This window comes from Anolis sagrei, chromosome 2 (genome assembly GCF_037176765.1).
Source record: "Anolis sagrei isolate rAnoSag1 chromosome 2, rAnoSag1.mat, whole genome shotgun sequence".
Classification (NCBI taxonomy): Eukaryota; Metazoa; Chordata; class Lepidosauria; order Squamata; family Dactyloidae; genus Anolis; species Anolis sagrei.
Genome location: NC_090022.1, coordinates 221,918,376 through 221,936,912, shown reverse-complemented (window position 1 = coordinate 221,936,912; position 18,537 = coordinate 221,918,376). Strand labels below are relative to the sequence as shown.

At 40.2% G+C, this 18,537-nt stretch overlaps 1 protein-coding gene across 8 annotated transcripts in view; it reads left to right on the top strand.

Annotated features, from left to right (window-relative positions):
* The window catches only part of APBA1 (amyloid beta precursor protein binding family A member 1), a 123,161-nt gene extending 104,696 nt beyond the window's left edge, over nt 1–18,465 (top strand). For 7 of the 8 annotated variants that reach the window (XM_060762228.2, XM_060762227.2, XM_060762225.2 and 4 more), the window contains 3 exons: nt 7,478–7,597; nt 10,671–10,811; nt 13,811–18,465. In XM_060762228.2, coding sequence (XP_060618211.2) covers nt 7,478–7,597; nt 10,671–10,811; nt 13,811–13,882 — 333 coding nt within the window. In that variant the 3' untranslated portion in view covers nt 13,883–18,465. Of the gene's footprint in view, nt 1–7,477; nt 7,598–10,670; nt 10,812–11,046; nt 12,524–13,810 lie in introns of those variants that run through there. The other variant, XM_060762221.2, reaches the window with a different exon arrangement.
* Nucleotides 18,466–18,537: the final 72 nt, after the last annotated feature.

The window sequence follows — 18,537 nt, the reverse complement described above, 5'->3', positions numbered from 1 at the left end:
GTCATGTCAAAAGAAAGGGTGAAAAATAATGTAAGTTATCTCCTGTTGTGCTCAGTCCAGAGGCATGAGTCATAAGGTCTCTGGAATAATTTTGTAGATTCTGTTTTCCCAATGGATTCAGATGGAACTGAATTTAATTGCTTGCTCTTTTACTCTATGTGGTCTAGAAGTTCGTTTTTTCCTAACTGTGTCTGTCTTTCATGTTTTCCCTTATCTTGGTTTTTATCATTCTGTAATATCATCACTAAATCTAGAATCATAGACTCATAGGAACTGGAAGATACCCTAAGGGCCATCCATTCCAACTCTTGCCGGGCAGAAATACACAATCCAAGAACTCTCAACAGGTGGCTATCCAGCTTCTCTTTTAAAAACTCAAGAGAAGGAGACTTCACTATACTCTGAAGGAGTGTATTGCACTGTTGAACTGTCCTTACTGTCAAGAAGTTCTTCCTAATTTCATGTGTGCTTTTCTGCCATTTCGACTGCACTATTCTGTTTCTTAATCCCAGAGCACTAAAAACCAAATCAGCTCCATCTTTAATGTGACATTGTTTCAAATATTTAAACATGGCTGTCTTGTCCCCTTATCAAAGCAAACATGCCCAACTCCCTAAGCTGCTCCTCATAGGGCTTGGTTTCTAGATCTTTGATCACTTTGGTCACCCTGTTCTGGACACATTTTAGCTTGTCAGTATCCTTCTTGTATTGTGGTGTCCAAAACGGGACACAGTATTATTCCATATGAGGTCTAAATCTATTTTTTTAAAATATACTTTCCCTTCTTTATCTCCTGCGAATTATGGGAGACAAGGAAGAAGAAGGTCACCTGGGCAGTGTGCCCTTACATCAGTTAACAGGACCATAATGAATTTGAGGAGTTGGCTGCTGTAACACAACAAATAAAATGATACAAGATAGACTAAGAGGCATGAAATATTTTTAAAAATACAGAAATGTACAGATTTGAAGGGAGAGAATAAGAAAATAGAAGCAGTATTGTATTCATCTACCTATTTGCTGTTCAAATATGGGGAGACACTGCACCACAAGACTTAGCCTGCAGATACTAAACAGAAATTACTATTTGTACTCAAGTATAAGTCTAGGAATTTTAGTTTAAAAATTGACCCCAAAAACTTATCCACAAGTCAATAAATTTACTACAGTATTTAACTTTTATCAAAAAAAATCATCACCACCTCTCTACTTTTTCCACCACAGTTCTGCTTCTGGCCATTTTGAATGCCTGGGTGGAAAAATGACAGAGAGAACTGGGTCCCTTTCTCCTCTCAAGCCTCAACTTACCCTCCAAGCCTGTTGACTTGTACATATATATGATCGTTGGGAAGCTCCCGGTGGCACAGTGGGTTAAACCACTGAGCTTCTAAACTTGTTGACTGAAAGGTTGCTTATTTGAATCCGGGGAGCAAGCTTGTTTTCTGCTTCCCTGGAGACTAGGATGTGGAACAATGGCTTCAAACTACAAGAAAGAAGATTCCATCTGAACATGAGGAAGAACTTCCTGACTGTGAGAGCCGTTCAGCAGTGGAACTCTCTGCCCCGGAGTGTGGTGGAGGCTCCTTCTTTGGAAGCTTTTAAACAGAGTCTGGATGGCCATCTGTCAGGGGTGCTTTGAATGCAATATTCCTACTTCTTGGCAGGGAGTTGGACTGGATGGCCCATGAGGTCTTTTCCAACTCTATGATTCTATGAGCGGCGTGAGCTTCCGCTGTCAACCCCAGCTTCTGTCAACCTAGCAGTTCAAAAACATGCAAATGTGTGTAGATCAATAGGTACCTCTCCAGCGGGAGGGTAAGGGCGCTCCTTGCAGTCATGCCGGCCACATGACCTTGGAGGTGTCTACGGACAATGCTGGCTCTTCAGCTTAGAAATGGAGATGAGCACCAACTCTCAGAGTCATACACGTCTGGACTTAATGCCAGGGGAAAACCTTTACCCTACCTTTATCAATATATGGTAGTTAAAAGTCTGGTCTTTCAAGTGGTAATACTCAGTTTTTGGAATGATCTCACCAAGCAGATTTTTCTGTTGCTGTCGCATTAGCCATTAAGGCATTAAATAAAAGCTATTTTGTTTGCTTAGATCTTTTCTTGAACACGTCTTCAAAAGTCCTCCTTAAGAGTCCCAGCAGCTATATGTGTGTGTGATTATATCGTCCACATGTGTGTGTATTTTAAATTGCTGCTGGGACTTCGGAAGTTTCCGTTTGATTGTCTGCGTATGTGTATTCTATAACTTACCGGTGGATTTAAAAAAATATTTATGTAGTCTCCTCTGAGCATTCATGTGGAGACACAGAGTGAGAATGTTTTAATAAATAATTATAGCCTTAAAAGATCGTTCAGTGATTAAAGGTGTAAATCATGCTGGGTGCCGGCACAAAACAAACAAACAAAAAAAAACACGTTTTCCACACAGATATTTTGAAAAGACAGTACAGTTTTACAAAAGAGTGTGGTAAAAATATCCATTTTGCAAAAAAGAGAAACTTCACCTGAAAACTGCTTTTCAAGTATCGATAAACAAAATAATTGGATTTTTATTAATGAGAGAAAATATGTGTTAGCAGATTTCTTTTTTTTAAAAAAAATGGAGTATATGCAGTTTGAAGAAGAGGACTTGCTAGAAGCACAAATAATCCTTTCACAGTCTTTTTGATACACACACTCATACAAAGAAAATAGTAAATGAACAAAAACTGTTGAACAGAACAGCACTGATGTCAAGGAGAATCTGAATCCCAGGAGGATGTAGGAGATGCAATAAAATGATTGAAAATATATGTTTATAAATAGCATCAACTGTTTCAGTTTCTGCCTTCCTTGATGAAGTCGGCTGAAATGGAAGTGATAAACAATATCCACTTTCCAAAATTGAGGCATGAATTCAGAGGATGGTGGCAAGAGTGGGTTTGTCCTCTAAATTAAGGCTGTATCAGGCTGTCTCATCTACCAGTTTTCTTTCTTCTCAATCATGGGTTTTCTCTTCTGAAAATAACAGCCATGTGGGACAGATTTTTTTTCAACAGTTTGCTATAACACATTTATTTATTTATCACGTCAGAAGCAAGTTAAGGTTATAGTTAAAATGCATTTAAAAATACAAAGTTTAAAAAACTTGGCAATATGCTATATGTCCTTTGACCAGAAGCCGGCCATTTGGAGTGCCCCTGGTATCGCTGAGAGAAGGTCTTCCATTGTGCATGTGGCAGGGCTCACACTGCATTGTAGTAGGTGATCTCTGGTTTGTTCTTCTCCACACTCGCATGTCGTGGACTCCACTTTGTAGCCCCATTTCTTAAGGTTAGCTCTGCATCTCAGGGTGTCAGAGCACAGCCTGTTCAGCACCTCCAACTTTTTGATAATATTTTATTATAAGAATAACAACTTTAATTTTGTACCCCACCTCCATCTCCCTGAAGGGACTCGGGGCGGCTTCCATGGGGACAAGTGCAGTCAACATAGTTAAAATAAACACATTAAAATAGATAAACAATTGCATAAAACAAAAAAACACATCATCATTATAAGAAAATATAAAAACAACCATTGAACCTACAGCCTTAAATAATATATAGTTTTGGACATATATTATGTCCAAAACTATATATTATTTAAGGACTGGTGGACTGGTGCAAATCAATTGTAAGGATAGGCCTGATGGATATAGTGCGCAAGTCAATTACCGATATTAGGGATAGAGGGCAATATAAAGTAGAGCATTATGTCTTTGGATAATGAGCAGTAGTAAAGTGCAGGACCAAAATTTTGGGTCATTGCTGGTGCTAAAATTGTCTGAGGAATTGTCTAATCCAAAGCACAGTGGCCACATTTTTACCTCTTTGTGGAAGATGGAGAGGGTGGGTGCTAGCCTAATCTCTCTGGGGAGGCCACCACCGAGAAGGCCCCCTCTCTCTTTTATGGTTCCTGTCTCTTGTACAAAGGTGGTGTTTTCCTCCCACATACTGTATATGGCATCTAAGATGCTGGCATTCAATCACCTACATGACCTTGGTGGAATTGCATGTCAAGTTTAGTTTAAAGCGATAAATTTTGTTGGTGCTCTTTTTAAAAAGTTGTTTCGTGGAGATAGGCGTAAGCAATGCACTGCTGAGATGCACAGTGATATGAGCCAGGATTTTCAGTTAGTATTTTTATTTCAGCTCCCGCCAGGAACTTCTTTGGGGTATGTGGCTGATGGAAAGGATCACTATGAAGTCTTATTAATAGCTGTAGCAAGATGTGATGAATTGTATATATAGATGTACTGCATCTTAGAATTTGCCTTTATTTTTTCTATCTGGGAAGCCTAATGGGCAGGCATATGGTTCACAGATGATGTTTGAGCCCAGATTTTAGACAGTACTCTTTGGGTTAAAAACAAAGCCCAATTGCCCAAAAATGGAAGCTATGAAACAGAATGAAAATGTCTTCTGGCCTTGCGTTTCTTTGTGTGCCAGATGGCTGCTGATCGGCCTTTCCTCATGTCATGATTGTAATTTTATTTACTGTCTTGGCTTCCCATATCCACATTCGTCCTTCTTTGCTTAACAAGCGAGCAGAGCACAGTGGTGTATGTGGGGATGAGAGAGAAAACGTTTGACATTTGGAGCTCTCTGGGGGTTCATTTCACATACAGCCCTTGTGAATATTGATAGGTAGGTAAGGGCACAGGCAGGAAAACGGACTGCAAATGGAAAGGTTAAGCGCATGAATTGATCTATAGCATAGACAGTCACTTCAGGCAAGCCACTCTTTCCTGCTTTTGCAAAAGGCCATGGTAAAAATCATGCACGCTTTTACATATTTACTAGTTGGAAAAGAGACATTTGGTTAGGTTGGCTTTAAAAGGATATCAGTTGTTGTGTCAGTGGATTAAGTGAGGACATGAACGAAGATGTCCTAGCTAAAATTGTGAAAAAAAGGTCTGTGTCTACGTGAAGATGAAATTGGTTGAAGACAGTCCTGAAGACTAGTTGCCTTTAGCTCTCTGTCTATCCACACTTTGTCTCCCTTTTCTCTTGCCACATTGCCTGGAGGCAAATACTGTTGTTAATAAGAATTTGTATTTCAGTCTCACTCTAGACCACCTTGATATGTGTTGTCCATAAAGCTTTTCTTAGTCCGATTTATAGAGTTGGGCTTGTATGTTGCTAAGAACCACTTCTCCAAAGTTTAATTAGTATAACCAGTTGAAAAAATTATTTCTCAAGCTTTCTCCTTTTTGCCTTTGTACATCTTGGGATTCTATGCTTATTTGCCTTTAATGTCTCTTCAAAAGATGTAGATAGGTCATTTTCACATTTTCACAAAGGGGGCTCACCAGAAACAAACTCATACCAGGGCCTCCATAGTTTATACTGATTTCTTGTAGCCCTGAAAACCCCATTTAAGAGCTAGTCTAACAAGCCTTAATTGGCTTAAACTGTATGTAATAACTTTCCTATCAAACACTGTGACAATTAAGACCAAGGGACAGTTCTCTTTTTGAGACTAGGCATAATGGTGAGTGGAAAAGGGGCATTATTTTTATGGTTTCCAGCAGGACCTATACATAGCTGTGTTTTTTATTAGCCAGCAGAAGGCAGACCTGTGGAAAATCATGATAATTCTAGATTCATTATGCAGTATATCCCTTTGCTCTCTGTTTCTTTAGTGCATTTTTATGATTAACGGTGTTTTCATATGCAGCCAGATGCTCATATGTGAGCAAAAGGAGCCTTTGGGTTTTGAGATGATGCATCAAACTGTGCCATTTCAAACTGTGGATACCATTTTGAACGTTCACAAACCTGCAGCAGTAACAGTATTGATCCCTTCTAGTAGTACATTCAGAACAGTTTCTTGACCAGTCCCCTTTGTTTCTACAACAGATGTATTTGTGTATACAAATATAAAGGTTTTTTTGACTGGAATGATAAAAAAGTGAAATCTATGTCATCTATATATACTTCTCCTAGCTGGCATTCTGTTGGTTATTCCCAACTGGAGTCAACCCATTCAGCCTGTTCTTGATGAGGTTTTTTTCCAAGACAGAAGCGACTTGAGAAACTGCAAGTCTCTTCTGGTATGAGATAATTGGCTGTCTGCAAGGACGTTGCCCAGGGAACGCCTGGATGTTTTACCATCCTGTGGGAGGCTTCTCTCATGTCCCGCATGAGAAGCTGGAGCTGACAGACGAGAGCTCACCCTGCTCCCTGGATTCGAACCACTGACCTTTCAGTCAGCTGTCCTGCTGGCACAAGGGTTTAACCCATTGTGCTGCCGGGAACTCCTGAGTCATCATGTAGCTGAATCTAAATAATGCAACGGATATACTATAGTCAACATTAAAAAAGGAATTAGGCCAGTTTATCTCTAGATAAAATTCTATGTGGTGTTAATAAGGTCGATCGGTGAGTAGCCATCTGTTAATACTGACAGAGGCCCCTTCTTCACTGCCATATAATCCAAATCATCAAAGCAAATAATCCACATTTGCTTCAGACTGGATTGTATGAGTCTACACTGCCATATAATGAAGTTCAAAGCAGATAAAGTGGATTTTATATGGCAGTGTAGAAGGGGCCTGAATGGTGAGATCTTATTATACCAACTTCAAATGCTCCTTGAATGAGTTGAGACATGTTCCTTGTGGCTGAATCCTTTTGTGAAGTGAAACTATGGTGGTTGAGTATGATGTGCTTCCTTACCATTCGTTCTCTATCGTCTTTTACATTTGTTGTTTGTATTCAGATTTCAGGAAACCAATGTGGATTTCTTTCTTGTGCTCCTTCTATTTTTATCAGTTTTTAACTAATTTATGCAATGCTTTTAATAGAAAATAAATAAAATCTTGTAGGCAACTGGTTTTTTTATATTAGAAGGTTTTAATTTGAACTGATGTATTGCATTGGTTTGGGTTTTGGATTATTATTTTGGAGAACCAGGTTTAAATCCTTCCTCAGCTGTGGAAACCCACAGTGTGGTTTTGGGAAGGTCATCCACCCCTAAATGAATCTTGTCAAGAGAATCCCTGGTTTGCCTTCTATCAGAGTTGATTTGAAGGCATATGATAACAACATGTTTTTATCAGAGCTAGAGGAAAAATACTTCCTGCATTTCAGTCCTCAGAATCCCTTCGCTATTATGGCAGTGGTTCGCAACCTGTGGGTCCCCAGATGTTTTGGTCTTCAACTCCCAGAAATCCTAACAGCTGGTAAACTGACTGGGAGTTGTAGGCCAAATCACCTGGGGACCCACAGGTTGAGAACCACTGTATTGTGGCCATTTGCCATTCTGGTTGGGGATTCTGGAAACGGTAATCCAGAAAGGGTTCCAGCTTGATTGGAGATGATTATGCAACATACTATCACAGTGGATATGGAGTTGTTCTGCAAAATCATAAGGCCATGTTAGCATTCTAGTACAGGACTGATATATGGTAATATATTTTGTTTCCTATTCTTTTGAAGGGTTTGAAGAACCTGGCCCGAGTTAAGCTGAATATAGTAAGATGTCCTCCAGTGACTACTGTCCTCATCAGAAGACCAGATCTCAGATACCAGTTGGGCTTCAGTGTACAGAACGGCATTGTAAGTCACATGTGGAATCCTTAACAATGCATTACATCCTGTGGCTCTTTAAAGAAGAAAAAAGGGAAATAGTTAATTTCAAAGCACCTAGCTTCTGTATTCAAAGAGTCATAGACAGAGCAGCAGACCAAAACAACACTAAAGATCTCTTAGTCACTCTGAGGAATAAGAAATTGGGGATTACAGTGAAGCTATACAGGTGATATATTAATTACTTGAAGTTACTGAAGCATTGCGGTGCCAAATGAGTTATGCAGAATGTGGGGGAAGGACATTTCTGTGCTGAAGCTAGAATCTGCCATGCCCTTGAATTCTAAATGTGTGAGGCTATTCTTGTTCACTGGTTAAGACATGGAATCTGAAGATGTCAGGTTACTGCTAGGGATATGGCAAATGCAATCCCCAATATTGAAAATAGATTGCATTATTTCCTGCGATGAACTGTGAACAAAATCTGCACGTCCTTTCTCCTAAGCACAAAAAATATGGGATTCTAGGATTTGATAAATCCAGTCGTATTCAATACCTTAGAAGGTGAAATATGGTTGCACAACAGTTGTTTGAATTGCCTTTTGGATCCCCATTGCTTCTGACTTACATTATGCAGAGCAGATGTTAACACTTTCACACCTTTTAAAATACCAGCACTTCCCATCTCAGACATGGGATGAGTCACGCCTCAGGAGAAACAGCTGATGCTATGTTCATCTGTGCCAAAACGGAGCAAGCATTTATGTTTGTCTTTGCACGTCAATTCCCTTTATTATGCATCTACACTGTGATTGAATTTAAATAGGAGTTTTCCTAGGAACTATGATTTGAAACAGGTTTTGTTTACAGCCAAGAGTATTTCAGATGTGCAGAGATGACTTATCCTGTGCTTCATTGTGGCTGCTGTTGTGTTTGTGCACTGGAAGAGCAGCCTGCCCATCTTGCTACAAGGATGAGGCAAGGTATCAGGCTGTTGCTCGGTGCCGACCCCTGCTTGGACCTCCTCTCATGTGATCTTGCTTCCTCATTGAGAAGAGAGAAAAATCCCATGAGTGATTTGCACTCTACTTTGCAACATCAAGCATAGTGTGAACATCAGAACTTGGAAAACTTATTTTTGGACACCACAGGCAGCATTGCCGCTCACTCCGTGTCATCTCCATGTTGAAAAGAAAGTAAATGTACTACACCTGACATGTATTCACCAGAGATCTACAATCTTGTTTGAATGTGTGGGCAGGCTGCCTACCTGCAACCAAGATCATCTGTGCTCTCACACAAATAGGTTTTTGCTCCAGTACAGGTACTCCATCAGAATGTTGCGTAGCTGAATAGCTTGGCAGGAATCTGACAACCCTCTATCTATCATGTATGTCCAAACTTACTAAAGCTACTGTACCCTCCATTTTGAAATGTAACAGGGATTTGAAACAGAGGGGAGGTAGGGCGGGTTTGTATGAGAGTGCAAATGACCACTCAAATAATCTCTATGAGAGGTAAGCAACCAGTTATTTCATCGTCTCTGTGCTTCACATTAATGGGAAATTATGAAGCTTATTAAGGATTGTGAGCAGCTCACTGGATAATAGCAGAAAGAACAGCACAGTCAAATTGGACAGCTTTGTTGACTAGTACATAGTGTTGAAACGTCTGAGACCACATTCCAGCTTTACAACATTCAAATGTGGATACACAATGGAATAGTGCCACAGAGGAAGCCACAACTTTAGTAGAATACCCTAAAATCAACTGTTTGGGGAAATCATAGAAAAGCCATTTAGCCTCTACCAGCCACTTTGGGAGCCATTGTGTGGCTATCTCTCTCCTGGGCCCGCCATAACATAGTTGGTTTGAATGAGGAAAATTAGCTATATATTTATTGAAAATAGAAGTTAGATACAGAACAAACTAAAGAGTTGAGCTACTTATATAAAAGTGATGATGGCTGTGGATAGAAGGTAGATAGTACAATGTTCCGATTAAACAGGAACTGAGAGGTCACATAAGGGAGGAAAATAACACCCAGGCAGAGGAGAACCTTGTTGCAGTGAAAAGAAGGAAAGGTTCATTGTATGAAGAGCTGCAAACTCACTTGCTATCGTCGAAGGCTTTCATGGCTTGAATCACTAGGTTGTTATAGGTTTTTTGGGCTATATGGCCATGTTCTAGAAGCATTCTCTCCTGACATTTCGCCTGCATCTGTGACAAGCATCCTCAGAGGTTGTGAGGATTCTTGCCACAGATGCAAGCGAAACATCAGGAGAGAATGCTTCTAGAACATGGCTATACAGCCTGAAAAACCTACAGCTCGCTTACTAGCCTTGCAGAAGTGATCACAATAAGAAAGATCACGTTTAGGGCATGGAGACACTCATCAATACATGCAAATTGTGCATTAACTGTGATGGAACCAACAACAGAGATGAGAGGTGGATTTGGAGATGAAATTGATGGGTGGGCCCTTGAGGATCCTCTTCATCACAGATTGAGAGTATAGTAGTGGATGACGGAGGCATGGGTTGAAGAGTTATAATTCCAGCTAATTTTTCCCCACAAAATGGAAAAGTGGGGAGCTACTCAACCACATGAAAACGCTCCAAGAAGCCACTCTCTTGGCAAATTCAAGCTGAAGGGACAGTAGCTCTGGCAGATTAGGATATGTCAAGTAGATGAGGGGATGGGATTATCGCCAAGCTACCCAACTCTGGAACATTCTGTGCAGGTGCCTAGAGACCATGAAGCTGAGTTTCCTCCATGTAATATGTCCTGAAGTGATGCCAGCACTGCCTGTTAATTCATAATAGTGATTCTATTCAAGCACATGTCCCTATAATGTGCAGCTAGTTAATTATTGTGATATATTATGCAAGTGTGAGCTCATTCGTGGTGTACCTCATAGTTTTAGAATCTGTAGGCCGCTAGGGAACTGTCACCCTGCACCATTGACCATATTGACAAGGGATTGATGCACAGTGGGGTGGGGGAAAACACAAGTTCCCAACCCTGATCTAATTGAAGCATCTACCATTGCACAGTTTTATTGCCTAGCGTTGTGTGTTATCGCTGCTTGATGTCTTTCCAGATCTGTAGCCTTATGAGAGGAGGGATCGCAGAACGAGGAGGAGTACGAGTGGGGCACCGGATTATTGAAATAAACGGGCAAAGTGTTGTAGCAACACCTCATGAAAAGATTGTTCACATTCTCTCAAATGCTGTTGGTGAGGTAGGAACTAGCAACTCTCAACTTGATTCTTAGGAAATGATGGCTTTATTGCATTCTTATTGCCACCAAATGGGGGAAGAAGGCAAATGCAGGCAAGCAGGTGACTGTTCATTATAGTGCGTAGCTTTAGAGTGCTTTTTGCTGAGACTGGAGCCTCCTTGTGAAAGGTGCTGAATGGCCATGCTCTAGATATGTACAAGCATTGGTCAACATTTGTATCTTGCCTTTCCTACAGGCAGCTCAGGACTTATCCGCATACCCAAGTCAAGAGGTAAGCTGAGCATAAGAGATAATGGCCAGAATCCTGTTGGTAACATATACTGGTGTAACTTTTTGTTATTCCAGCATAATACTTTCCCATCATTGTGGAAGGAGGTATCCAGTACATCCTTGCGCAAAAACATATACATGCAACCCTAGCATTATAGTGTTCAGGAACACCACCATGGCCAGTCGTGGAGCCAGAGGGAAAGCACTCCCAGGCATCACTTGGTTGTGGTTTTGCATCTGTGGGGAAAAGAACCATCATCCTCATAGCCCTACAGTAAGAATGCCAGAGATGTAGGAAGTGGATGACTCACACTTTTTTCCTGGATATGAAACAGAAGCCCCTTACTCTCCAGGCACTGACTGGCCCTACATAGTAGTGTTGCACTGGGGACAGAGGTATACTACCAGAGCTTTATGCTCTGGCAGCATTGTACACAATCTCTACTAGTTACCCAGTGAAATTTCCCATGGACAGTGATTGGAATTCAGATCTCCTCAGTCCAATAGTGTATTTTCCATACCAAGTATATTAAACTGGACTACAAAGCCCCAGCTAAGGTGGTTCAAACTATTCCTGCCATGCCATCACTATCACCTGCATCAGTTCCTTTTTTCATTATTGTATAAGGATTTCTTTTTATTCATGGAGAGAAGTAAATACTGCAAGTATAAGGAAGAAGGGCCAGGGAGAGGGGGAATGAATGATCAAAGATAAACAAAAACTCATCCCATGTTAAGGATTGCACTTAAGTGTAATCCCAGGTCCCTAAAGGCTGACATAAGTGTACACACCATGATGACTCCCATTTGGTGGATCTGTTAACAAATCTGTGCAGCTTGGTTAACTCAGAGTTCAGTCCTGGTGAATGTGACAGTCTTTGCACAGATGTGGAAATATTCATGTCAGTTGATGCACCCTTATGATACTTTTGTAGAAAATCCTCCTTTATAGACCTGGGGCAATTGGCAACTGAGCTGAGTTCATGTGGGTGAAACTCTGCTCATGAGACATTCCTACTGGAGGAAGTTCTTTATGACAAAAACAATTTCTTGTGCCCTTCAATTCCCTGTAGAGTCTTTTCTATGAATCACTGAGCCATTTCATCCACTCTAGCAGGTTGTACATTTGGCAGGAGAGTGTTTCCTTGTCCCTGTTTTAAACTAATGTGTATACAGGTTTAACATGAGGAGGTTTCAAGGTGTGGCTGCCCATTGTGTGCTGAGCTATTACAGTATAGGTCAGTTGCAACTTGGGATTTCTCTTGATTTCTTCATGCTTTCAAGTCCTTTTTGTCTCCTTTGTTTGAATACTGTGTGCTAGAGGGAAATGGGGTTATGTGTATGTTGGGTTAAAATATCGGTGATGGGGTTGGTATGTTATATGGCAGTTAGAAATGCGTTACCTAGAGCAGTGGTTCTCAACCTGTGGGTCCCCAGGTGTTTTGGTCTACAGCTCCCACAAATTCCAGCCAGCTTACCAGCTGTTAGGATTTCTGGGAATTGAAGGCCAAAACATCTGGGGACCCACAGGTTGAGAACCACTAACCTAGAGTTACTATTTGGGATTCACAAGTCTCTGCATGCATGGGCTCTAGTTTAGGGGCAGTGTAGGGACCATGAAAGTCTACCACCACCCACTCGTTGGGTAGAAGCTGCTGTTATCAGTGAGGATCTGTTATCCTGTTGATTTGGGAATAGCTGCCTGGTGTTCCTCCTCACTAGGGATCTGCAGTGCCAAGAAGAGTTTTACAAGGATCTACTTCTCTGTCGCAGTGGAGATCACTTATGGAAGGGAGTGGAAATGGAAATGGAAATGAGCTCCTTCCCAAGTAACAGGGGAACAGACCCTTGTTGAATACACCAGCTGCTTCCCCATAAGTGGGGTTAGGGACGCTGAGTCAGAATTCAATGTGTAGCACTGTAATAACTGTACTTATACATTCATACTTCCTATACAGGATTCTGGCTTGGTTTATGTTCTGTTGGTTTTTTTAACCTTGTAGCAAACTTGGGTTTTCTTAAATATTTTACATGTATTAGTAGGCTCTTGCAGCAGCATTTGTGTCATGCAGTGTTTCATATTTGCCATGCTTCCACATTGGGCACTTAAAGCATAGCACTCTATAGGTTGTTCTGTCTCTCCAAGACAAGTTTCGAACCCCAGAGAAGTTGCCATGATCATTTATTGGCTGGGGAGAAAGGAAGCAAATAGGCAGCAGTATTCATTCTGAAGGAAGAGAGATGAGGTTGCTCTCTTGAACCCCCAACAACTCATTTAACAGCCAGGATAGCAACTTAATCCCTCTGCGGAACTCTATCTGGATCAAGTGTTGCCTGATTATCTCTCCTGTTCACACACCTCCAAACACGAAATGGTGATGGCAGCAACCCAGGAGTTAGAAATCTGTCTTGGTGTTGGTTGGATGTCAACCTTCTTGAATATCTCCTTGCATAATGTCCCCACAAAAAGACATGCATGCATGTGCGTAACCTGGAGTTATGCATGTGTATACGTCACCAACAGGATTTCAACCATTGTTTATCTTTTGCTGCTATATTTGTTTTTTCTATATTGTCAGCCATTTTTATTCCCTTTTTGGTGGGAAAGCGGGGCACAGCTAGCAGGTGGAGAAGGTGCTCTATTTGTGGAAAGGCAGGACATTTTTTTGTGGGTATTTTGCAAATCCCATCAGGGAAGCTCTGATTTGAGTCTTCTTTCCTTCTTCCAGATTCACATGAAGACCATGCCTGCTGCCATGTACAGACTCTTGACTGCACAGGAACAGCCAGTTTACATCTAAAGCTCACGCAGCTGTGCATGGACATTTCTCTCCTCATAAATTGTGGTGTTTTCGTGTGCTGCGTTTTGGTGTCTGCAGCAACGTTTCTCTTGCTCTTTTTTCTTACCTTTTCTCATTCTGCTGGGTACAAGATGACATTTTGGTTGCACCTTTTTACTACTAAAGTTTATGTCATTCTTCACAGAACTGAAAATAACTAAGATTTAACACACACACACGTATACACACACACTTGTTTGAACAAGATCATCCTTATACGCTTCTGTGTCCGTTAAGAGAAAAACATAAGTATGCTGAATGAACATACATTTAGGAAAAATGATAAAATAACAGTCTTCTATTGTGTGAATAAATAGGATATTGCCAGGTTTGTCTTAAGTTGAGAGAGCTAAAAGAAGCCAATGTATGTATAAAGAAGGCAATCCAATGCTAATTCATATTTTATGTGAGCTCTGCTCCCCTAATATTATTCAGCACCAATCTTTTGGGAGAGTGTTTGTGAAAAGGTTTTGTTCATTTTGTGCAGAAAAACTTCTATAACTAAAAATGTCTATAAGAGATGTGCTTTTGGGATTTTGCTCCTTGGGATCTAAATGTTTCCTTTCTCTTTCCCCAAGCCCTTTATATTTGAGTGCAGCATGCTTTTTTGCAACTGGCTTTTCTATTCCCTCATTTCTTTCTAAAGATGAGTGACAAACTTGAAAATATTGAACAGAAAAATCTGGGGGGTGGGAAGGGAATGCAGTCAGATCTTAACTTCGTTTTTTAAAAATGTTACGTGTGTATGTATGTGTATGTGACACATTTGAAAACGGTATGCTTGATATTCATTATTTTTTACAAGTCTGCATACAGTTCTGAGTTGTTCTGTTGTTCTGAGCCAGTTTACTTATAACATATCTTTGGTCGAAAATTTTGTATTTAATTTTTTAAGGCAGTTTTCTCTTTAATTTTGGACCATGTTAGAATAGTGGAAGGTATAAATTTAATTTATTTTGTAATATACAAATATATATATATAAATATATATATACAAATATATGTAAAGTTATTCCCACAACGGGATGTTAAGAGAGTAGATTCACTTACTGCAGGTATTTGTGCAATGAAAGAGTATTCCAAAACATTTTGGTTACGGCATTTAAAATCTAGGAGGTCAGTTGACTGTAATATTTGTAGTAAAATTATTTGACAAAAACACACAAAGTATAGGTCCTGTGGCACCTTAAACACTTATACTTTTATTATGGCATAACCCTTTGAGGATTTGGCTCATAAGAGATTCTCTCACAACACACGTCTTGATCTTTAAGGTGTCTAAAATATTTTTTTGGTTGGTTTTGCCATGACAAACCAACACAGCCACCCTTCTGGAATCTGTCTAATATTTGTGTGTGGGGTAGGAAATGGAATAATCAGGGCAACAGGTTTAGCAGGGGTAGGGGTTGGGTGTTTGCATGTTGCATGGCTGTGCATTGTGCACACATGTTGCATAGATGTGTAATGGCATACTCCTGGGGATTCAGTGCCCTGCATGGGTGTTAGATGTGAATGCATGTGGATCCCACTCCTTAAAGCAAACACAGAAGCTCTGGGAGGCAAGAAACTAGCATTGTAATACAAGCAAACTGTGTTGGAGGAGGGCATGAGATTGTAGGATCCTGACCCCATAAGGCACTGCCAGAAGTGATTTTGCAATATATTAAATAGTGATAGGACAGGAGTGTCAATTCCCTTTCTTCATTCACAAAAGACTTGTATACACCGACACATTATATTATCTATCAAATAGTTTTAGAAGAGAAATATTCAGTAGGGAAAAAAAACAATACAGGACATCTCAAACAATTTGCAATCCAGTCCTTAGGCGCTCCAAACCACATTGAAAACAGTGGTTTGGATGTGCAAAGGATTGGACTATACATGTTCATATGTGTCTCTTAAGTTTGGATTCACTGAAGTATTTGGTTTTGCTGAAGTGCAGTAGGCATGGACCTAATCAACAAGCAAACCACTAGGAGTTCTGCAGAAGAGGAGGCCATATATATAGGCCTAAATGCTACATCGTGCTAGGAGAGTTTGCCAGTGTCCTTATGGGAAGTGGTGGACTTAGCTTCTCTGATAGACAACATCAGAGGGCTATTGGGTGAACCTCCATCTCACAGCCACTGGTCAGCTGTGGCCTTGGCCAAATCCAGTTGTGCTTGTGCAAAAAGGTAAGAAGGAGCAGTCTCCACTCCCTTGATGCCTCTCTACAGCCAATCCATGGCTGGAAAGACAACTATGCCTGGGATCCTTCTGGCTATTTGCTGCACACTGGGATAGGTTAGGCCTGCAGAAGACAGAATTGGCTATTTCTACAGATCCAGATAATTACAAAACTGGCCATTATGCCCATGTATGCCATCTACTGGAGGCCAGCAAGGCTCCATATTTTTTTTCCAAAGCGAAAGAAAACACATTTAGAATACTTTCAGCACCTGGATTTGTGGAGATTTTAAGTTCAGCACTTATTCACATTAGCTACTTGATGCACAGATGTGCAGTGATAGCAAAAGGAACAAAAAACTGATTTCGTACTGCACCTGCCCTGCCTCAGGCAAGGTTCTCAAGGTGTTAACAAATGGCTTTAAAGTGTTACGTGTCTGTCTCATTTCTAGCTAGACTGAGGCCAGTAGTCCCTTTGGGATCTTTTTAGCTTAGGGGAGTTTTGAGAGCTGTTATCTGATCCTAGGTTAGTATTAATAGTCTGCTCCTAATCTGAGGTTCTTGACTGATTGGAGAGTTTATCATGATTGTCGCCTCTTTCACAAACGACCACATAAATAACTCACCTGTCTTCCCATACTTGTGTAAGATTCAGTGTAGATATTATATGTACTATATGTAATACATACAACACACAGTGCAATATATTCCACCATTTCTTCCTAAAAGCCGCAACTAATCCCACAGCTCTTTTCCTCTCTTTCTTCCTATTTTTATTCATTCCACTTTTGTTCACACAATCAAGGGCATCCTTCTTGCTCTCCATGCACGCTTTTTTGTGTGCAACTAGCAAAAGCAGAGTAGCTTTTCCACCAATGGCCTCAAAGTAGAATTGAGTATTTCAAAATCTGGAATAGTTTTATTTCTATTTCAGATTTGTCTAAGAGGCTTCATTTCAGGCACACCATGATAACAGGATACAAGAGAGCATTCGCGAGATAGGAATTTTAAAAAACTAACCAATACTTACAGAAACTCCAACAGCATATTCTGAACCTGAATCATCATTAGTTAGGTTTGTGTATTTATTTGTGGGTGTCTTAACCTCTCCTGGTTTGTCCTGCTTGCTCGAAAACAGTGCAAGGCCACCTTATATGTGTTACAATTGTAGCTCTTCCTTGGCATGCACACCTTTGGCCACAATTGAAGAGGAAGGGACAGCCAACAGGAATAAGCTTGTGCTAATTCCAGACTTTGGACCATGGTTTACAGCCTGAACTACAGCTTCTCCAAGTTCTGGTTGGTTTTCGTGGTTGTAAAGATTGGAAAAACTGCTGGCACAAACCCAGAAACCATGGCAATATTTGTGTGCCCAAATCATACAAACATTTCTCTGTATGTTGACAGTGGCTGCTTGCACTAGGGGTGATCTTTCTTGTGAATGGATTTCCAGAGTAGACTTGATTTTGTATATCCAGCTCTAGACTTCCCAACGACAAAGAAGGAAATTGGGTAATAATACAAACTGAACAATAATGCCATTGTTTAAATACTGGTGTCCTGAGCAGCTTTTATAGGAAGCTTTACATTCTTTTATGGGATGAAAGGAACAATTTGTTTTACATACTTCCAGTTTTGCAAAAATCCAACAAGGATTATAGTTGCCTACTTGTATATTTTAATAATGCTACCATGTTTACAAAAAGGTTGTTTTGCCTCTTAACTTACAATTTTGTCCTATGGTTGTGTCTCAACTGTATTATAATTTGCTGTATTTTGGGGGATTTTCCAAGTGCAGGGCTTTTGAGGAAAGGAAGGGGAGTTCTATGTACTTCCAGGAATAAAGAGAGATCTTTGCCTGAAGTTGGCAAGTGTGTGTGTGTATGTGTATGTGTGCGTATGTGTGTGTGTGTATATATATATACATATATATAGGGGGAAAGAGACAGCACAGTACTAAAGAATATGAAATTGTACTATTGTTCTGTAAAGAAGGTGAATAGAAATTATTGAAAAGCGTCAGAAGTATAGTATTGTATCTGTAACAATATTGTTCTTTGTAAACATTAAACTTGATGAACTCTATATATAAATATATATATATACATATATATATATATATAAAACTGAGAGCCTGGAATGTTGATACTGCACACCTACTGAATGTAATTTTCAGACTCTTGTCACAGGACTCTGCCCCCTTTCTCTATAATACAACGGCAGTGCTTTGGGGGATATGTTTTTTACTCTATTTTTTGTTGGCCTCTGTTTTGTTGTGATGTATTTCCGCGTGCTACATTCCTTTATTTAACAGAGTGCTAATGTCTGTAAAATTTACAACAATAAAACAAAACCAGACATACCAAAAAAGGGCATTACATATAGCCAAGACGTTGTTAATATTGATTTATGAATATTTCCTTCCCTTTCAGCTACTTCAGTGCTCC